Genomic DNA, 22,696 nt, shown 5'->3' with positions numbered 1-22,696 from the left:
GTCATTGACATTGGGGCAAATTACCACTTTCTACTTCTGTTGTAGTCTGGAACGTGTACAGGAAGAGCGGGTACTGTGCCTCTGCTAATTTGCGGATCAGACCAGGGCTGCATGTCATGTCAGACCTCCATTAGGTGCAATGAGACTGAGAGGGTCATCCTTCTGGACAACCGTTATCCGTTTTGTGATGGGCACTGGGGAGAGGTGCAGCCAAGATCCAGTATATACTCAATGGCAGGGTTACCTGATTTTGGAAATCTTCTCTTGCTGCCACAAACCTTTGCTTGTCATGTCAAGCCTGGAGGATCAACAGTGGGAAAGGGTTTTGCCTACTGTAAATATTTTTCCAAGTTGACTAGTACTGAGACTGTGTCAGATACTTTATTCATGTATGTGCGGCAGAGGACCAGTGACTAGACTAGCATAGAGACAATGCCCCTGTGTCGGGATTCCGACTGTCGGGCATTTAAACATTCGGGATTTTGACGTCGGAGTACTTGCATTCAGAATCCCAACTGTCAGCAGGTCATCTGGCTGGCAGTAAATATTTATGTTTCTGACAATTTATTGTTTAAGAGCGGGAAGAAGAACCCTGGATGTTTGGTCCTTCTGTTTCCATTAGGTGGTAGACCTATTTGAAGCATTCACCAAACCTGATTGTTGGTTTCAGGTCTCACACAGGTTGCTTGTTTTGTTCGTCATCGAAAGTTAAGTCCGTATTCTTTTGAGTTGTGGGATCCCGACAGCATCCCTCCTGGGCCTGGTTCATTTAGACTCCACATCAGATACCAGGGTGAGAGTAAATGTATGTTGAGGATACATCATAGGTCTCTTGAGGTCCCCATCCAGACAGTGTTTTTCATTACCAGCATTCCTGAAGGCAAAACAAAATGGTTTCACTTGGAACTAAAAGGGTTAATATCCTGCTTTGATGGACCGGTTAAAAAGTTCAATTTTCAAAGTTTTTGGAGGCCGATGTGCAGATGTGTCCTCCTACACCTAGCCTCAGTACGCCGTGCAGTGTGAGATGCCTGGCATGAGTAAGCTGCAAGGTCATGTGCAACTTTAACGTAGTGCTTTTTTTTTTTTTTTTAAGCCGAAAATACATCTTCGTCACAACACAAAGTAACTAGCATTCATGATTGATATGATATACTGTGTACATATTGTGTGCCTGAGTTATTTTTAGAAAAAATGGCACCCTGTTGGCAACCCTACAATCCTCCCCCAGAACTAATTGAGTAATTGAAAGTTTACAGTTAGCTTAGTCAGCCTGTAGTTAGACACATTATGAAGGGGTGTCTTATGCATCCGATGTGATCAAGTACTCTGCAGCAGTGGTGGGTATGTAAGGTTGTATGAGAGTGCCTGAGTATTTGTGAGTGGTTAACTGCAGTAACCCAAAATTTTAGTTTTTAACCTACCTAAACTTCGCTCTCAATCGAATTCAGTGTTTCAATCTTGGGAAGACCAGTGACTTCTCAGTAGTATGGGAGTCCTAATTGTTACCCTTCCGAGTTACAGGGGTGATAGTAATTCCCTACCTGGCTCATCTGCTGTCCAAGGTGGGATCGTACAACAGGCTTATGTACAGGAGATGGTCTAAATGGTTGGATTATCATGTAGAAGATTTACATTGGTGTGGTGATGGAATTTTATTATTTTGCCTAATTGTTATATTGGTTAATATTTGCAGGTGAACTTGATCTTCGAAGCAGTGAATTTTACATTAGGCCACTCAGAGTTGTTTCAGATTTTCACTTGTAAATTACATCATCGTGTGTTTGGTCAGTCTCTGATTGTCCATAGTGGTATGCCAGTCATTCCTCTGGTGGCTGAAGGGTGACAACCTCAGTAGGGATGGCCACTATACAATTTGGGATAGGAGAATTGTGACAACAGAGACCAGCTTTCAATGCTGGTGGCAGTCATTCTGCCAGTGCTACTTTCAGGGTTTTTGAATTCCAGAGGAGTGAAAGCACCTGATTCGGAACATTCTGGGGACGTCACAATTGCTGCACCTATAAGAGGGTACCTCTTATAGGTGCAGCAGTTGTGACGTCCCCAGAATGTTCCGATGTCCCTACATGGATGAAAAAGTACAAGGGATTTAAATACTTGCATTTAATTATTTGCTATGCATCTATTGGAGGTCATTGTATTCTCATCCTCTTATAAATAATCTTTGTTTGCCTTAAGTTACCAGTTTCCAGTTACTGTTGGAAAACTTTGTTCTTTCCCCTATCTTACACTCCTCCTTGTTCTGTCCTTGGAGTTGTGTTAAAAGAAGAATTCTGAGTTTCTCGGCAGGCTATGGCAGTATAGAGAGGGTGGATATTTAGTGGCCAAATTCCAAGTATGCATCTCTATATCCCATCGTCTTCCAGTAACTCCCAATGGACACCAAGAACAGGATTTAACATGTATAAAAATCTTATTTTTTCATTTCGTTTTTTGATTATCTATCAGTGACTGACATTTGGCTTCAGTATATTTATTTTTACATTTTGTATGGTCACATCTTATAGGCTTAAAATGCTACTCTGATTTGTCCTTTATAAAAGTGGTGCTTGAAAGTTTGTGAATCATTGAGTGTTTTCTTTTTTTTTTTGCAAAAACCAGCTCAGATTTTCACGAGTAGATAGAGAACCATATCAAACAAATGAGACAAAAATGTACATGTTTTCCCTTTTTATTTATTTTATTGAGGAAAGTGATTTAGTACTATAAAACAATCTGTCTGACTGTTGATTGGTGGAGTCCAAACTCTTTAGAGATGGTTTTGTAACCTTTTCCATCCTGATGAACATAAACAACTATTCTTCTGAGGTCCTCAGAAATATTCTTTGCTTGTGGCATGATACACTTCCACAAACGTGTTTGGAATATCAGACATTGAAAGAGGAGTTGTCCACTCACACCTGACTGTCATTCCGACAAACTCTGGGCGTAACTATGGGAGGCAATGGAGTCATCTACCACTGGGCTCCTGCTCCCAAGGGGTCACACCTCCTCCCCTGCAAGTTTGAATCAGTTCATTGAAAGCCGTTAATATCACTTATGTGGCTGATCCCCCCTCCTAGGAGGACCATAGATCACAGTATCTTTATTTTAAACATATTATATACACATATGTACATGCATCTATTTATATAAGGTGTGTGTGTGTGTGTGGTGGGGGTGGGGGGGGCACACCGATATTTACGAACTGACGCCACTGCTTGAAATCTAAGTTGAAGTCTAAAAATAAATTATTTACCCGACACAGAAATCTAACTCACTCAAATCTAACTCTCTGCATATGTAACATTTGCCCCGCCTGCAGTGCAACATTGTTTGACCCATTAGAGAGAGATTACCATTCACATGGTCGTACATATGCACTAGGGTTAATTTTTTGAGAAGCCAACCTACCATTATTTTTATGGTGGATAGAAGGAAACCAGATCAGCTGGAGACCCATGCACAATGGAAAGAACATGCAACCTCCACACATGCAATGCTTTGGTCAGGAATTAAGGCATTGTGAGGCAACAATGCTAACCGCAGCACCACCCATATGGTCATACTAAAACATTAAGGGTTGAGATATCTATGCCGGAATAACCGTAACATATTAGAAGACACAGCAAGAGATCACTTTAGTATCCTCCATAATTACTTGCAAAGCAAATCTCAAATTTAGTGAGAAAAAAAAAACTACAAAAAGCTGTACAAGATAATTTAAATATTATTTTTTTGGCTTTCCAGAGATGTGTGACAGGGTTAATAGGATTTCCCTGTTTAAGCACTCCACAGCAGTTAAACATCGATCCAGTCCAGGTTTTGGTTCGAGCTCAGGAATCAACTGCAGTTAAGTTGATTAGTACCATCTGTGAGCTGCCTTTAACAATGGTTTCTTTGGACAGGTCAGGCATTCAGGACTCTAGACTAGGTGGCCAGGGGCTAGGCTGAGGGTCTGGGATTGCTGTAGGAGTCATGAGACCAGTAATTTCCAACTGGCAGCTCCCCCAACATTTTCCAGGTCACCTGTGGATTTTTAAAATCTGACAGATGATAATGCACAGTGCATCGGCTGGGTGACTTGGAAAACCTGAACTGTTAGGTGTACTTGAGGAGTCAAGTACCTCTTGCATTTGCCCCTCTTGCAGTGCAACATAGTCTTGTCCATTAGAGAAAGAGACCATGGTTGGGAACCACTGCATTAGACTGTTAACCAGGATTGTTCCTCTGTGGAATGCAATGCTGTAAATTATGAATGCTGATCTCCACGTGAAGGTCCTAACTGCTGACTGAGAAAAAAAGGTGCTCTTCATACTTTTACCTGCACCATGTGATCCTTGTGACACTGGATGCTGTAGGCATTTTGCTTGGTTTTGAGGACACACCATCCGAATGTCTTCAGGTAGGTATGGATTAGTGGTTGGGATTTTGTAAGACCTAAGTGGAGATTCAGTTGAGGGCGAATGGGTTTACTCATTCAAGTATGCACAGCAGGCACAGAGTGAGCGAGTGCTCAAAATTGTTTGCTACCCCATAGATTAGCCAGCATTTTTTTATTGAATGTGGGGATGAAGGGAATGACTCGGGCTGTGGTTTAAACACCACGGCAATGACAAATAGCAACCCTCGCCCCCTAAGTTTGATGCTTTTGGTTGACACAAATATAGTGCCTATGATTCCAGTAAAGTCTATGCCAGGGGTGTGTGTTTTTTTTCTTTTTAATTCAATTTACAGATTAATATGCTTCAGAGTAATTGTACGTAGATAATTGAAGTACTTTTGTAAAGGAGACATGAGACCGCATTAAAATGCAGATTACTTTTGAAGATTACAGTTAACCTTCTTCAGTTCCTTTCTCCTAGCATATGTATCATATTATTCACATTAAGAATTCCTCATTTTTCCTATTATGAGAAAATAAATTGGTGGAAAATCCCCAGAGCAGGAGAAGCAGAATGGGGGTGGGGGTGATAAAGAGTATTGAGTAAATTGGGGTTTCCTGAATGCTTCCTGAAGCCATATGTTAAAGGACCCAGGACGCTGTAGCAAACCTGGTCCTTCTGAATGCAGAGAACCCTGCAGTACTAGCTTTTGATCACTTTAGACGGGAGATCTGGAGTGATAAACAACTGAATGTCGCCCTTTCTTTTCAATGCTGAATTGAATTTGTCTTGGATGTCAATGTTGTATGTACTGTATGTCCTGTTTTACTCATTTACTGTTACTTTGGCTGCTTACAGATCATATTATTTTAGTTTTATTTATTTTGAACTGCAGACCCATTTGCGTGGTACAGTGATAGGATGGCACCTTTGTGTGTTACTGTGATAGGATGGCACCTTGGTGTGGTACTGTGATAGGATGGCACCTTGGTGTGGTACTGTGATAGGATGGCACCTTGGTGTGGTACTGTGATAGGATGCCACTTTTTTGCGTGGTACTGTGATAGGATGGCACTTTTGTGTTGTACTGTGATAGGATGGCACTTTTGTGTTGTACTGTGATAGGATGGCTCCTTTGTGTGGTACTGCAGTATATGGTGCGTAAAAGTAGGCAATACTCTGCTGATTCCATAGCTGAAGTGTTCTAAATTAGCTGCATGCAAGCCTCACATCTCCAAGGCCAAGCATCAGATGGAATGGTGTAAAGCACAGCAACACTGAAGATGTGTTTTGTGGAGTGACGTATCACGCTTCTCCGATAGACCGGCAGATGGGCGAGTCATACCTCCCAACTTTTGAAGTTGGGAGGTTGGGACGTTCGCGTGGCGAAGCCGCGCGCGCTCCCGAAAAGGGGGCGTGGCCTCGAGAAAAGGGGGCGTGACCTCACGGGTGACGAGAAATCCGGCCACGCCCCGTTTTCGCCGCTCGTCGTAATATTATCGACCCACAGAGAAAAAAAAACAATACTAAATATAGCCACCCCATGATATTTACTCCCCCCACCCCCACCACCCAGCACATGACATTTATTTTACTTCCCCAATCACCCCCCACAACCCAGCACCAGCACATCAGCGAGTGCCTGCAGAGTGAGGGCGTGACTGCAGGCACACCTACACCCGGCCGTGTCTCCTGAGGTACAGACGCTTCTTAACGAGGCTGAAGTTGGCTTCAATAAGAATAAGAAGCAGGCCGAATAAGAAGCCAACTTCAGCCTCGTCGCTTCTTAGGAGGCACTGGCAATTCCCCCCCCCCCCACACACACATCAACCAACCCCCCCCCCCCCCCCCCGCCCGTCTGTCCGTACTTACCGCTCGCTAGCTCTGCAGGACTTCAGGCTCCACTCAGACGCGCAGAGATGGCAGCTGCTGGATAGGAAGAGGACGTCACTGTGACCGCCCAGCAGCTTGCGCACATACGCTGGAGGCACAGTGACGTCCTAGAGAGCGTGGGGGCGTGGTTTATATCTACCAACCGTCTCGGGAAGCCGGGACTGCGGTAAGCAGTACCGGGACGACGGGACATCGGCCGTAAATCGTGAATGTCCCGCCGAATCCGGGACGGTTGGGAGGTATGGGCGAGTCTGTGTTTGGATGATGCTGGGAGAACATTACCTGCCTGACTGCATTTTGCCAACTGTGAAGTTTGGTGGAGGAGGGTTAATACTGTTTTAGTGGGTTTGGGCTAGGCCTCTTTTCTCAAGACATTTTGACCAATGCCAGCTGCCAACGTTGTAGCAACAGTTTGGGGAAAGCCCTTTTCTATTCCATTATGACTGTAGCCTATTGCACATAGCATGGACTATAAAGGCAATGGAGCAGATGTATTATACCGGGGCAAAGCAGGAAGAGACATCGACAAGATGTAATAACATCTTGTCTGCCGAAGCCGGGGAGCGCTAACTCCCCCCTCTGGCGATGTCCCCTCCTGGAGATAGTGCATTAGTTTACACTGATGCACTGTCTCCTGTCCCCCTGCCGGATCTCGCTACTCACGCGAGATCCCCAGCGCAGCCCAGAGCTAACAGCAGGGACAGCGCTGTCCCTGCTGTTTAGATAGGGCTTCGCCAGCCTGCACATAGCGCCCCTGTCCTTTACAGCACGCTTGCTCCATCATACATGGGGGAGAAGCGGTATCAGTGCACATAACATGCGCTTATACCCCTTCTCCCTCAAAAGGATCTTTCATACATCTGCCCCATGGTTTGATGAGTTTGGTGTGGCAGAAGCCTTCATCTTCACCAATGGAGCTTCTTTGTGATGAAGTGGAGCAGAGAATGCGAGTCATCCCTCTCGTCCAGCATCAGTGCCTGACCTCATAAATGCTCTACAGAATGAATGGACACACATTAACACAGAAACGCTCCAAAATCTTGTATAAAGCCTTCCAAGAGAAGCGGAAGCTGCAAACGGTAGACCAACTCAATATTTAGTTATATGTATCTGCACACAAAGTCATTGCAGTCCCTGTTGATGTTATCCATATACTGTAGTACAGCACAGTTTTAGTCACCAAGTGGTTAGTGATATACAGTATATTCCTAATTAGAAAAAGAAAAAACATGCAAAATGCCTATTGACATCTCTGATCTGACCTACCACACACATTCCTCACAAACGTGTCATATATGTCCATCCAGTATGCTGCAATAAAATCTGTCACAAAGTGTTGTAAAACCTTCAACTAGGAGTAATATCTTTCATTTCATGTAGCGATGCATATGACATCACAGCATTTCTGCCTGATATCACAAAGGCACGGCCGGACCACGGCCTTTGTGTGGCTGGACCACACCGCACTCCCTTCCACTGTCCAGCGCTGTTAGTGGCGTCCCTATTTTACATATAGCCGGGTGAACCAATTCAACACAGTGATTTTCTGAAATACTTTGTGCTGCTGAAAGCATGCCGTTTATGTGATTGGCTACATAATCTCTTCCAGGGAAATGCCAGCAACAGGAGATTAAGATTGATAACAAAATGATGCTTAATCCCAATGTGTAGCATGCCTTAACTAACTCTCATTGATTGGAATGTGCCCTTTTAATTTAATGTTTGATGTTATATGCAGCAGTGCTGAAGGTACAGCTATATGATGAGTGAGTGTTAGCTGGCACACAGTGAGTGGGAGCGCTACCTAGTTCTGTTGTACGCTGCTATCCTGTGACCGCTGTTTGAGTTGTCAGCAGAACTGTGAGAACTCTGGTTTCGTGCTAGTCTGTCCCTGGCAATAGGGTGGAGGGTAGAAGACTTAATAAGCCAATTTACAATCACTGGAAAGCTGTAGCTTTTGTAACTCAACCCAGAACGTTCTTGATTTTTTTTCCCTTTGAGGGATTAAATTTGAAAGTATTTGACATAATTATTGATGCTATACAGTTTCTCAGAGAGAATTCTTTCAGCATTTCACATACAATGGTAATTTTATGTATGTACACATTTGTGAATCTTGAAAATGTTATACTTCGAAAAGGGTATGGGTCATGGGGTCACAAAGAGGAAGGTCAACATGCATCATGCATGGGGAAGGTCGACATGGTGGTTTTCACTTTTTTACCCAGGAATGTCGACATGGACACTAAAAAAGTGCACTGCGTTCCCTTGCATGGCTCGCTGCCCTCACCATGCTTCGGGCACACTATTGTATTCTCCTACCACACCCTAGTGGAGCGTAGGGCATGAAATACTGCCTGTCGGCATATCAGCTCAAAAGTGAAAACCCCCATTTCAACATGTTGACTGTCGACCTTCCTCTTGTCGACCTAATGACCCTGTCGACCTAACCTTATGTCAACCTTCAGTGACGCAATTATGATAGTGGCAGAGAGATATTCTTAGAAAAGCACATGAGGAGAGAGGGCCCTGCTCGTGAGAACTTACATTATGTAGTGGGTTAGGAGGACTGTTGATAGACCATCTGAAAAGGATGATTAATCAAACGCCTACATATCAAGGATCGAGTCCAATTGATCACTTAATAGTTATTTCTTTGACAGAAGAAAATCATTTGTTTGAATAAGTTACAGCAGATCGCTTGGATGCTGTAACTTCCACTGCTGTGTGTTTCCTGAATAACCAAATGTATACTGTATTCTGACGTGGTCGTTCCCATATTCAGTGGATAGTTTTATCAAGTAGGATTATTTGATGTAAAACAAAAAATAGTTTGGCCATGATTGCATGTGCCTGTGCATTTGACCCTTGCGATGAGCCCTTGGAGGGATTGGCCCCTGGGAATGACTGGTTGCGATCCGCACTCTTATGGCCTGTCATTCATCACTCTGCACCCATGAGCCACATTCAGCATGAACTGCAGGACACTTGGCCTATGCATTGTGGGTAGTACAAAGCCCTCTGACTGATCGTCTGCATTCAGGATGATGGTCTGCATTTAAAATGAGAAACTGCATTTGATCCCTCTGCATTGTGAGATGCAGGGCTATTTTTCAGCAGGCTCCAGCAGGAACTGAGGCCCTTATTCTAGTTCACTCTTTCAGACAAAATATTTCTTAGATGGACAAAACCATGTGCACTGCAGGTGAAGCAGGTGTTACTTGTACAGAGATAATTAGATTTGGGTGGGGTTTTACACCTGCCTCACCTGCAGTGCACATGGTTTTGTCCATCTAAGAAATATTTTGTCTGAAAGAGTGAACTAGAATAAGGGCCTCAGTTCCTGCTGGAGCCTGCACAAAAATAGCCCTGGTGAGATGCATTTGGAATGATGGGCCACTTTTGGCACCATGGACACTGACCACAACATCCTGCTCTATATTCCACATATTTTGAAAATTGAGACTCCCTTCTTTCAATCCCAGAGTCTGTAGGTTCCGGAATAGGGTGATAAGGGACTTTCATTCATTTTTCTTTCTCCCCAGCACTATAGAGAATTGTCTGTAAAACAACCCTTCGCAGTTCGGCGGAGATATTCGCAAGGCGGTGGGGGGTAGGCATTCGCTTGCCCGCCGGGCGGCGTTTGAAGCCTCACTAAGCAGCAAACTACCACTGCTTAGCGAACCAACCGGAATGACCCTCCGAAACCAATATCCAAAAGACTGCAATCATTCTGTTTGCAATCAACAAACAAATGATATCCCTTCTGTCAGAATATGTTCCTCCATCCTCTTAAAAATAAAGCTGGAGAATTCCTAATCCATCTGGGGTTTTTTTTATGTATGTTATGGTTTCATAGCTGGAAATGGTTTTTTTCCCCCTGCTTTCGTTTTTTACTGAAACAACAGAAAAAATTCCAGACTTTATTTTTCTTGCAGCAAATTTTCATATTTGAAGCCATGAAAGCGGGAACGCCATCTGGGACTGTTCAGCAGACATAAGCACAGTGTTTACAAGAAATTAGCTTACCGCAAGCATTTCATTTGGAAATATCAAGGATTTATTAGTTTTCTGTTTTCAATTCTTGACCTTTCCTTTCCATCTGGTTTAAACAAATCCAGCAATTTTTTTTTGGTTTTTGTTTTGTTTTTATTTATTTTTATTGGGAAACTTGGGAATATTGAAGAAAAAAATTCCCACACTTTCGATTTTTTTTTTAAGTTCCTTCAAGTTGAAGATGAGAATTGATTTAACAGGAAGGTGATGTGAGAATCTGCTTTGCGAAGCAACGGTCATGCTAATCTTATTTTACATGTACCGTAATTCTGCCATGTCGGTCACATGTTCAGCAGCTGTGTGTCTTATACTTGCATTGCTCCGTGTCTGGTTCACGGGGCTTGGTGGACTACGGTTTTGCTTTGTTTATTGTTCATTAGTCTCGGTCATGCTGATTTATGGCCTTATTTTGAAATTGCGGTGGTATTTGTAGGTTTTGTGTCCGTCCTGGCTCTGACTGGCCTGCGTGGTTGGAAAGTGCGGCTTTTCTGACATTACATGTAATAAGCACAGGTTTTTTATGTAGATATTAAACGCAATTGGCTGAAAATTAGGCTATGCGTTTATTAGGTAGACCGTTTTTAGGTCCACCACTAGTTGTCGACAGCCAATAGGTGAAGACATGAAAAAAGGTCAACAGGTCAAAAAGTACACATGAGTTTTTGATGCTTTTTAAAAAGAAAACTACTTCTTCATGCTTTACCATCCCAGCGGGCATAGGGGGCAGTCAGTGCCGACCACTATTTCCAACAGGGGAAGTAGCGGCCGCTGCCTTTTCAATGCTGCCATTACCAACAACATTGAAGGCAGATTCCGATAAAACAGATGCGACTTTAAGACAAGTCTGATCTGTTTTGTCGGAAACTACTGCGATATGCCGAATTCACAGACTCTCTTGGACAATCCGCGTCTGTTTTTGCTGACACACCCACTTTCAACACTCAACAGCTGGAACAGTATAATCCGGCTGTCGAGTTAGTTGAGCTGGGCTAAAACGGCCCAGGATTCCGACAGTCGGGATGTTATGACAGTCAGAATTTGGGAGTTGAATATCGCCCATAGAGAGAGAGTATAATAGTGTGCCGAGCGCAGTGGTACATTGATACGGTGCCCATGTCGACCTTTGTTGACAGAGACACAAAAAAAAAATGAAAAACTCAAGCCAACTGTTAGCAAGTAGACCTTTTGCTTGTGTTGATCTAATGCATGTCAACCTTTTCATGTGTGGACCTATTGCCTGTCGACCAATTGTGATTGACCTTAACCCCTTCAGTGGTGTTTTTTTTTTAAGGGAGCGCTCCCTAAAAAAAAACACCGCTGTGTCCCCGGGTCCGGGCAACGCCGCTGAAGCGACAATCAGCCTCTGCCCGCTCCGGCACCCTGTCCCTGCCCGAGACAACCCTGCTTGTCATAAGCCGGCACCGCAGGCTGTAATAGGACAGCCGGGGGGGGGGGGGGGGGTGAGCCGGGTGAGCCGGAGATGCAGCGGGGGAGAGGGAGCCCGGCGCTAAACACTGGGAATCCCGAGAATTTTCAAGGCTTGCCAGTCTGGGCATTAAGGCATAGCCCAGAAAATTCTTGGGATTAACAGGGAAGAGGTTCCACTTCCCTCTCTCATTAGCTCTTTTATGCAGGATCCTGGTCGGTTTTCTGAGTGATTTTGGGATCCAGAACTTATGCTAACCTACGGTTAAATACCCTTGTTTCCTATTCTCATTGATTTCTTTAGCGGTGCTACTCACAGTGATGAATAAGGAAAAGGAGAAATGCCTCCATTTTCATCAACGTCGCCCCTATCCCTCTCCCCGAATGCATCTGCCTGTCAATTAGGCAGAGGTGTTCGTTATTGTGCAAGCATAGGACCAATTGTGCACATGCGCAGAATGGGTCCTGCGCTTAGGGCACTTTCCGGAACATAGGGAAGCTGCCCCGGGGGTCAGTGATGCGATCCCTGCTGAATAAGGCCCTATGTTCATACATCTAACACAGTCAACAAATGCTAGCAATTATTTACCCCCAATGTTTTTATAGTTATATGGATTTTTCCGTATATTCTCATTTTCAGCCTCGCGCAGTGCGGGATCCCTACTCACTTTCCCAGGGAGGTGAGGTCTGTAGGCATATGGTCGCTAGGTCAACACTATGATGTCGACATACTTTAAGTTAAACACTAAAGGTCACCAGCGATTAGCTTGACACATGCGAGCGAGGGGACACGGTACACTGATACGGGGGTCTATGTCAACTTCGTCAAAACGTGAAATAATCATGTTGACATTTTGACTGTCGACCTTACCATTGTTGACCTAATGCTTGTCAACCTTCCAACCCTGTCAACCTTAGCCATGTCAATCTTTTTCATCTGTCGACCTAAGTCCTGTCGACCGTTAGTGATCTACTAATGTATGTGGACCTTCATAATGTCGATCCTATGACCCATGCCGCATCTGAGAAGACGCACTGCTACCTTCGGGGTTTCCCATAAGCGAGTAGGATTGATGTATATGCCCTCTTGTATAAATATGGATTTTCTGATACTGGCTTTTTCAATTGGTGGAGTTTTAAAACAACTGAGGGACAAATTTATTAAGCCTGGTGGAGTGATGACGTGGCCGGTTATAACCAACTGGGATACTTTCATTTGATCTACAGTATGTTGGTCAACAAGCATTAGGTTGACATGGGGATAGGTTGACATGGTTCTAGGTCGACATGGGTCAAGATCGACAGGTCATTAGGACGACACTGCACTTCAAACTGTGACGACATTCGGGTAAAAAAAACCTGTGAAAAACCCCATGTCGACCTTTTGACTGTCCACCTAATGCTTGTGTTGACCTAATGTCCTGTCCACCTAAACCCATGTCAACCTAGAACCATGTCAACCTAATGGTGTCAAACCAATGCTTTCAAACCAATGCTTGTCGACCAACATACTGTAGACCAAATGAACCCAACCGATTAGTCAGTCAGCTTCTAAAGGGGTGTACACATGTGCGATGAGGCAGCTGGGCAATTCGATTTGGACTATGGCTGATTTGGCCATAGGTCAAATACACTGTGCGGCATAACCAAAATTGTCTTGCCTGCCGATAGTAGAGCCGCACATCGCTATCGACTGCTATCGATGCGATTTTGGCTAACTAGCTAGACAATTTTGACTACATATGGTCAAAGTAGTATGCAAAATTGCACAGTGTGTATACTTCTTTTACTGTCAGTTTTTAAACCCAGGAATAAATCCTGGGTTTCTCTGTGTTGTTTTTATTTGGTACAACCCTGTGATAAGTTTGTGTCAAGTGCCAATTTATATAGGTAAATGTATACTACTACTGTGTGTGACAGTGTGCTATATTTTGGCTTATTTATTATTTATTTATTTATGAACAGTTTCTTATATGGCGCATACATATTCCGCAGTGCTTTACAGAGTATAGTTGCCCGCTTTGATTTTCGGGAGCCTCCCGGCCATTCCGGGGGAGTAGGCAAGGCTGCCTTTTGTCAATGTCGATTTGGGTATGTCGACCATTTCAACATGAGCATTAGCAGCGATGTCTGGGTTAAATTATTTGGCACCACCTAATGGCCATTTTATGAACAGCATAACATAATGTTTTCATAGGCTTTATAAAGCAATAACTTGCATGTGGTTATTGTATGAAAAGCTCTGCTCAGTAAGGGTAAAAACGCTGAATAGTTTTTACAATTCGCAATCTCTCTGCTTTCATTGTGTACAATGTGTGCATGTGACTATTGTCCTGCTATTCATTTATAAGTTAAACTAAAGGATTGTGAAGTGATTATTGTGTATTGTTCTATACACGGTGCATTGGATAATTAATAAAGAGTATGTTCTTTGCATGTTAATACAAGTTGACCTCTATTTAGCACATATCTTGGGTGGAACTTAAGGAAACAAAGTTTAGTTTGTGCAAAACATTTGTCCAAAGTGGAACTGCACCTTAAATTAGGAGCAACATTTACTCAGTCTATAAAAACTGTACTGCACCTTGAGCTGTTCTTTAAACTCCAGAAATGCAAATATTTGCACAGAGAGAAGCGGTAAGATTACCTAATGCTCACATAAATCTCAAATAAAAGAGGCGAGTTTCTGCCGACCATTGGAAGTAAAGAAAGCCTTCGGCCTGGCCCAGCTCTGTGAGGTAATATACTTGCAGTGTTTGAAATACAAAGGCTGAAATCCGGGATAAAATAAAAGAATTTCCCAGGAGGCAGAGCCTGATAGTGGTCTTTTGATGGTATATTTTTGTATGAAGTAATGCCTCCATTCAGCCTTTATTTGAAGAAAAATATTTATTCTAAAATGGAAGCTTAAGTATGAGAGAGAATTTGACATCCAGGCGCCATAAAAAATACGATTTAGAAGTGGGTATTTTACCATAATAATAGAATATATTTTTAGGAGCTCTCACCGCTAGTGATGTGTCATCTAGTAATCATTGTGCCAAGGCCTATTCTATTCACAAATGAAAAGTAACCTGCCGCAAAAAAGGTGATTATTATAAAGAGCAACCTTTCTTTCTCAAGTACAGCCAGCACTATAAAGTGGGATAATGAATTTTCTTTATACTATAGTAAGAGGTTAATCACTGTTTTTGTTCTTTCAGAATGAGGTGAGTTTATATGGTCACATTTTTTTGATGAAGATGTTGATTTAAATTCTTAAAGTGCATTGCCAAGTCAATGACTGGATAATCTGTGCTAACGCTAGTCCAAAAACCTGACAAAAACAAACTTAGCACTGCCAACTTTTAGCAGACTTAAAGGACTGGAGATGTAGATGACAAATCTCTGTTAATATACTGGATGGTATATACCTACTGTTATGCTGGGTACACACCAGCTCATACGACCCGCTCATGATCTGATTCCAATTCAATCGCGGCCTGTACCCAGTTGAACGGTCATTTTCAGATCCCATTTGCTGCAGGTAGGATATGAAAAACGACCCGTGGGGCCGCACTTCGGATCGGAATCGGCTCGGAAATGACCCAAAACATGCCTAATTTACATACAATCGATTGAGATTGTATCTAAATCTGGTCGTTTTGGGTCAAATCGTTCTGGTGTGTACCCTATATTAGATTGTGTTCTTTGTTGTTTTACGGTAGTGTAAGAAGGACATAATAGCTGGGGCAGCATAATGTATAAGAGGGTAGAGTGAATGAGGAATGGTAATGGAGAATAGTAAAAACCACATGAAAAAGTTTAGCGGAGAGGACTGTAGATTTTTCTGTTCCCGGTTGTGACTGTAGTGTGCTAGTGCTAGATTCTGAGCGTCGAAGGCTTGGTGGTTAAAATAGCTCCTGCGCATTGGTTAGTGCAGGGAATATATGTACAAAAAATGGGGGTACTTATGTATTAGCCGGGCGCCCATTACGTAGTTTGCATAGTGGTGTATTGAGAATACCAATACACCACTGCTGGCTACGTAAACTACTTAACTTACGTAAACTACGCCAGTTACGTATTTGGAGCTGTGCCAATACATAATGTTTCATATCCCCACTATCCACGTCATACCCCCACTATCCACGTGGGTGTGAAGTTAATTTTATAAAGTGTGGCGAGCCACCGAGCCCAAAGCTTCCGGCTTGGTGGCTCGGTACTGCAAGAACATAATGTTGGCGAATATCCCAGAGGTTCAAAATCTAAAGCCATGGTCCTCTACTTAGGTCTCAGTGTACTACAATAGAGGTTGCAGCTGTAACAGAGTAGGAACAAGTAAGGAGGACATGGTAGCTGGGCAAGCATAATGGACAAGAGGGCATGAAGAAAGTCATCCAGCAGGAAATGGATAGACTTAAACTTGACTTGAACAGGCTGGAACGGTGTAGAATTGATCCGGGCTGGAATCGGATTGACTTGAACTGGGCTGGAACTGGCAGAACCTGGCTGGAAACACATAGACTTGAACCTAATAGACTAGAGCCGGGATGGATTTAGCAGAACTGGGCTGGAACCGGCAGGACCAGGATGAAACCTGGATAGACTTTACCCAGGCTAGAACCGGAAAGGCTTCGTTGAGAACTTCATTCTTGGAGTTACTGGTCTGCTGTCACCGGAGCGCTGAAAAAGTATACTGCTAAGAAAAGAAAGTGCTGGAGTCAGGGATGAAGCTTGTCATGGTAGTGTCCTGCATTTTTGGACATGAAACCATATTAGGCACAGCAAGGCTTGATGGTTGGGACAGTGCTGGCAAATAATTTCTGAGTGGCGCTTTTGCATTTGCAGATCCAGCTATTTCATTACTAGTTCCATACATTGCTATAAAAGACCAGTTATTTTAATTCTATTTGAATAACCTATCTACACATCCTCCATCCCCCATCTCCCTCCCAATCCCTATTCTTATCCCTGAAGATACAATTAGTTTAAGGTGTGGCCAGTAGAGTAAATAGGTCTGGTAATGTCAGATGAGTGATTTCTTATTCTTTGTACACCTAGAGAAAGACCTTGTTCTGCCGTAGACACAGTGTAAACAATGGGAAACGCCGCTTGTTTAACATTGCCTGCAGGGCCTGTTTTAATCGAGCCCTGGATGTTAGGATGGGAAGCTATAGTTGATGTGAGAACCAGACACTTACAGGCACTTCAATAATTCAGTTTAATTTTATTTAAGGTTATCTTGTCTGACATATATTTCAAATGACACTGTTCCCAAACAACCATGTTGTTCCAAGTCGCAGTTAATTTTATTGTGTCTGAAAAATATATTTTTCCTTTGCAAATCCTGTTTTTGTTTTATATTGGACAACGTAGCACTGAGATATTCAGAGGTTCACAGATTTTGCAGAATGTTTATTCAATGTATCTAATAGCGATACCAACTGCAGCTGTGATATTTCTGCTTTTACAAAGTCTAACTATGCAAAGTATTTCCAATAAAGATTGAATAGTATCACCCTCTTACTGTAGTATTGCCCTTAAAGAGTATAAATGAAGATATGCCAGTGCTGGCTGAAATAATGTAAGACGGTTCTCAATGAAAAAAAAAAAATTGTTTTATTTATTTTAAAAAATTTTTTTTTAAAAAAAAAGGAATAATGTGTTAAAATATATAACAATCACATCACATAGGGATAGACTTTTTCAAGAAGTCAGAGTTTGTCCAACTGAAAATAAGGTAAAGTTTATATTACCATGTCCCAGAAGGTGCAGATGGTATGGTGATTCCAGTCGGTATATTGAGCCTTTAATTTACGAACTGGAATCACCATACCACCATCCCATGATCCAGCATGATCATCCTGAAGTCATAGAGCACCACAAAGAACTGCTAAACGCCAACATCTTTATATGGGACTTTCAGCTGTATCCCTAATTTTACCAGGATACTGAGTGGATTATCATCAAGGCTCTTAAAAATTATAGAGCATACTGGCATCTCTGGAGACACATCTGCACCTTCTGGGACATCAGCCATATCCCTCCAGACCCCATATAATTGATCATATCATCGTGGCATGGTAATATAAACTATACAGTACCTTATTTTCAGTTGGACAAACTCTGGGGGTATGCAATCCGGGATCACGGCTGTCGATGCCCGCCGACAGCCGTAATCCTAGCCCTTTTGCGGTCAGATTGACCATTTAACGACAGACGGGATTCAATGTGTGCAAAGGGGGCGTGGCCACGAAAACGGCCGTGGATTGTTGATCTGCGGCCCGGATAACGACAATCCACGGCCGTTATCGGCAGAACAGGCCCGGCAGCTTCTGATGTCGGGCCCCTTCTGCTGTGATCCCGCATCAATGCTGTCGTTAATGACAGCATTGAATAGGGAACCACCGCTATTTCCCACGTCGGAAATAGCGGCGGCACATTGCATACCCCCCCTTGCCAGCTGCTGATAATTGCGCACCACACCTTCCTTTCTCTCTTGCCCTAAAGAGAATTGACATGCAGCAGTGGCGGTATCCGGTCGATGGGTCTACAGTGTCTAGATCAACCAGTATTGGTCTGCACATGAAAAAGGTTGACATTGTCTAGTTCGACATTGACAAATGGTTGCCAGCCAATGATCCACACATGAAAAGGTCACCAGCTTTTCAGTATTTTTTTTTAAATTTAATCCAATTTAATTTACAGTCCATGTGGGCATGGCCTGTGTTTTCATGCTACCGGGGCCAGGAAATCTGAGCAGGAAGATGCAGACCCTGACACACCTACAAAATGGGGCCAACATTGCCAAGCCCACCCTGGGTGCTAATGGAAGGTCTACTGTTTCTAAGTTGACAATCAGTAGGTTGACACAAAAAGGTTGACATTGGCAAAAGGTCGGCATTAAAAAGATTGACACATGAAAAGGTTGACTTGAAATCTTTTCGATGTCGACACAGACCCCCAGTTAATGTAGTGCATACCCTCACATTGCTAGTCACATTCATGGGGATGCTAAAGTATGAAAAAGTAAAAAAAACAAAAAACTTTAAAATCTCATTAAGACATTTCATGTCTCAACCTTTGATGTTGAACAAGGCACTGTAGACCTTTCAACTGGATACCCCCTGCTCTGCCCCCAAACAGAAAGGAGCCACTGTGACCGTTGGTGCAACCCTCTACACCACTACTAATGACCCCTACAGATTTTACATTCTTCCTCCCAACACAGTCTTAAACATGGATCTTTTTTTTTACATAGGATAAGGGTTACGATACCTGAAAGTTTGACTGCTAGTTTCACCTGATAGATTCTAGACCAGTCCTTTTCAACGTCTTTCAACTCGTGGCAGATTTTAAAATTGCCAAGGCACACTATCAGACCGCCACGGTAATAACCACATTGGCTTCCACAGGAAAACAAACAAACCCCAGTGGCCCCCTTAAGAAAAAACAGTCACTGGTCCCCACTAGGGTGACCAATCCAGGGATCGGGATACAGGAATTTAGCCCCCAAAAAGCCAGGATTTCAATCATCCCAGGATTTCGGGATTGTGCAGTCTAATGCCGGCTAGTGTCTGAGCAGTGTGACTAGGTCAAAGATCACGCTTAGCAGGCCGCACAGGCCGCCTCGATCCTGGTGCTCTGCCCCGTTCCACTGAGTCCTGACTCCTGCCTGGCTCCCGGCAACATCTCCCACCCGGCTCCCGGCCGCACTACCTAGCTCCTGGCTGCACCTCACATGTAAGTAAATATGCAGGGCGTCTGGGCAAGTTTTTTTTTTTTCTTCGGGAAGCCAATCCTGGAATCCCGGGATTGAAAAAAATACCCCAGGATTGGCTTCCCTAGTCCCCACAGGTAACAAAAATAAAATAAATTGGCACTTGCATGAAAACAAGAGACCCATGAATAACAGTTGAACTGGTGGTGGTGGATGTAAACTAGTGTGGATATCTCTAGCTCTGGTGGCACACTAGTGGGCCACGGCACAGTGGTTGAAAAATGCGGTTCTAGACTGTGGCACTTTTAATTTTATTTTGTATCTGAAATTATACTTGTAGTTAGCTTGTGTCTCTTATTTAATTTAATGTAATTACCAGCGCCAACCAAAAATGACTTCCTGTTGTGTTTGCATTGCACTTCTATATACCCCTCTCCCAGTGTTGCCCTCAGTCCTACACTGAGGATTATTTATCAGCATAGCAATAGCATTAACAATGCAGCACACCAGCATTATGTGGTCTATTCATGAAACAGTAAAGCAAGTGCAGATGTGGCCCAATCAGCTGCTCTGTATAATTTTATAGCAGGCACTTAATACTAAATGTTACCTCAAAGCTGGTTGGTTGCAATGGGAAACTTTTCCACTACCACACTTCTCCACTCTCATGAAAAGACCCCTGAATACTCTGCAAGTCAGCAGCAAGAATATTTTTTGGACAAATACTTTTGTGCTAAACACTTTCTTGTTTGGTTTGCCTCTCTACTAATAAGTCCAAAATTGAAACACTTCCATGATCATGCAAAACTGCACCAACAAAATATCCACCAACTTGACCACTCCGATCTGTGCAAGATCATCCTCTCTGATCCGCACTCCCATTCCTGGTCACAGGACTTATTTCATACTGCACCCACACTGAGGATTCCCTCCTCATACAACATGACTTTCCTCTAGTGCCCAAACCTTCAGGTGTTCCCTTTCAATGTAGCTCTTCAGCAAATCTATAAAATTCCACAACCACGCTTGCATACTTTAACAATCTGTAATACCTAGCCTTGTTTTATTATACCCCTTTCTGACCGCCAAATCAACCTGGGTTTTATTGTCGTGTTAACCCGGGTTTCAACTGTGGTCACAACCAGGGTTGAACATGGCTCTGTCAACGGTCAAGGCGCAGTGTGAAAAGGAAGACCTAGGTCCCGTTCACACTATGGAGGAGGCAGCTTTTGGAGACATAGTCAGCTCCAAGCACTGCCTCCTCCCCCGCCCTGCCCCCATGTGACGACAGCGATTGCATTGTCTTGTCACTGCAGGAGCTTTTAGACCACAAATGCCGGGTCTCTCCCAGGAGATGACTCGGAAACTGTGTTTCTTTCCTGTTGTTTATGTCATTTCGGTATTTTAGAATTGGGAGGTGTCCAGTCTTGTTTAATATGCCGAAAATCGTGGTCCTGCCACATTGTGAACGGACCACGTGCCTAATGCTCTCCTAAATACACTCTTGCATTGCTGCATAAAGCCACGGAGGTGGCTTGCAGAACCCACTGACTGGTGCTTTGCAGTGCCAAGCTGCATAGTGCAGTATAGACCGTTCGAGATTCCTCCAGTCAGGATAAAAGTCTGAGTGTACCGGTAATATACAGTTGGCATGATAAAGTGCTTATGAGTATGCTTGTGCTTTACAAATACGTGGTGAAGATAGGATAACAAGTGTCAGTATTCTAGTAGTGCACTTTTAAGCAGCCTCCATAAACAACCCTTGGTATGTTTGGGGAATGGTTGGTAACTATAGCTGGGTACCAGCAGGGCTGCTGCAGTGTTTTATCAAGATTAGATAGTGGACATTTTTCTTCTCTCCCTCTCTCCTCACACATGATTCATATTTCTTAGGAGTTTGTTATCAAGCCTGTAATAGTAACCGAACAAGGAATGCTGAAATCAGCTGCATCGAATACATTGTGGTTTATTATGCAAACCTGGAATTTCTTACACCTCTGTCATTTGAACAAATCTGTTGAATTGGCACGAAGAGTTAACATTTTTACCTGTTGAAACCGCAATTATCATGAAACAAATTGCCGCAGCGAAATAATAAATAGAAGTTTATGAACTTTGTATCCAGAATATCTCATATTTTTATACAGGTATATTAATGGGATATCTGTAATAATTTAAAGTACACTGAGATTTGGGGGATTCAGTACCTTATTGAAGATAGATTACTAGACTTTCACATTTTTAGAAATGTATATATTAGGCTGCATTATATTACCACATAGAAAGAGGTTGAACTAATCAAGTTTCCGATGTATCAAAATACAATACGAATACAAAAAAATAGGTCAAATGAGAAGATATTGTGCTGTAACCATAGTGACCAAACAACTGCTTTTATTTTCTTGCTACACTAGAATACTGACACTTGTTATTCCAATGGTTAGCATGGGTTACAGTACATCATTGTCGTTTCCTCTTGCTATTAAATTAAATCCTGGTGCTACAGATGAGTCCTACACTGAGTCGGCACAGATTCAGTACCCCCCCGAGAAACAAAAAATGCGCCTGGGTGAAAAAAGAATCACTAGGGACGCTATTGTGTTGAGTAGAGCTGTTGTAACTGCAATTTATTATTTATTTATTTATTTATTTACAGTTTCTTATATAGCGCAGCAGATTCCGTTGCGCTTTACAATAGTAGACAGTGATAAGACAAACTGGGTAACAACAGACAGACTTGGAGGTAGGAGGGCCCTGCTGCAAGCTTACAATCTATAGGGATATAGGGGGGAAACATAAGGACATGCACCAGTAATAGCATAGCAGTTACAAGTCCAGAAGGGAAGCTATATAGTACATCAGTGCCTCAGATGGTTATGCATGTAGAACTTAAATATGATAGGCTTGCCTGAATATGATAGGCTTGCCTGTATGAGGACATATCTAAATTTCCTTTGTGAATTCAACCAATTTTTCACTTTTCTCTTTCTACTGATTTCAGGTTAAAGAAATGGGGGAGTATTTCAAGCACCACCTCTTGCAGTCCAGACACAGAGGGGCTTTTGAGCTGGCTTACGTTGGCTTTGTGAAGCTCACAGAAATGCTGATTGGGTAATTACAGAATTTTATTTAAAGTATTTTTTAGCAAACAGTGATTCATTTGGAGGAATGAACATAACTGAAACAGCATAAAATAGGGAATGTAAGGAATACATTGTTAATGAGAAAAAAATAC

The 22,696-nt window shown here is 42.9% G+C and overlaps 1 protein-coding gene across 1 annotated transcript in view; it reads left to right on the top strand.

The window, feature by feature from the left end:
• Nucleotides 1-22,696, top strand: part of THADA (THADA armadillo repeat containing) — a 544,422-nt gene that overhangs the window by 84,178 nt on the left and 437,548 nt on the right. Inside the window, exon 22 of the mRNA XM_083175704.1 lies at nt 22,463-22,572. Coding sequence (XP_083031830.1) covers nt 22,463-22,572 — 110 coding nt within the window. The remainder of the gene's footprint in view (nt 1-22,462; nt 22,573-22,696) is intronic.

Source organism: Crinia signifera, chromosome 3, assembly GCF_055691185.1.
Source record: "Crinia signifera chromosome 3, ASM5569118v1, whole genome shotgun sequence".
NCBI classification, from domain to species: domain Eukaryota; kingdom Metazoa; phylum Chordata; class Amphibia; order Anura; family Myobatrachidae; genus Crinia; species Crinia signifera.
The sequence above is the reverse complement of the archived record's forward strand: the minus strand, read 5'-3'. Positions and strand labels throughout refer to the sequence as shown.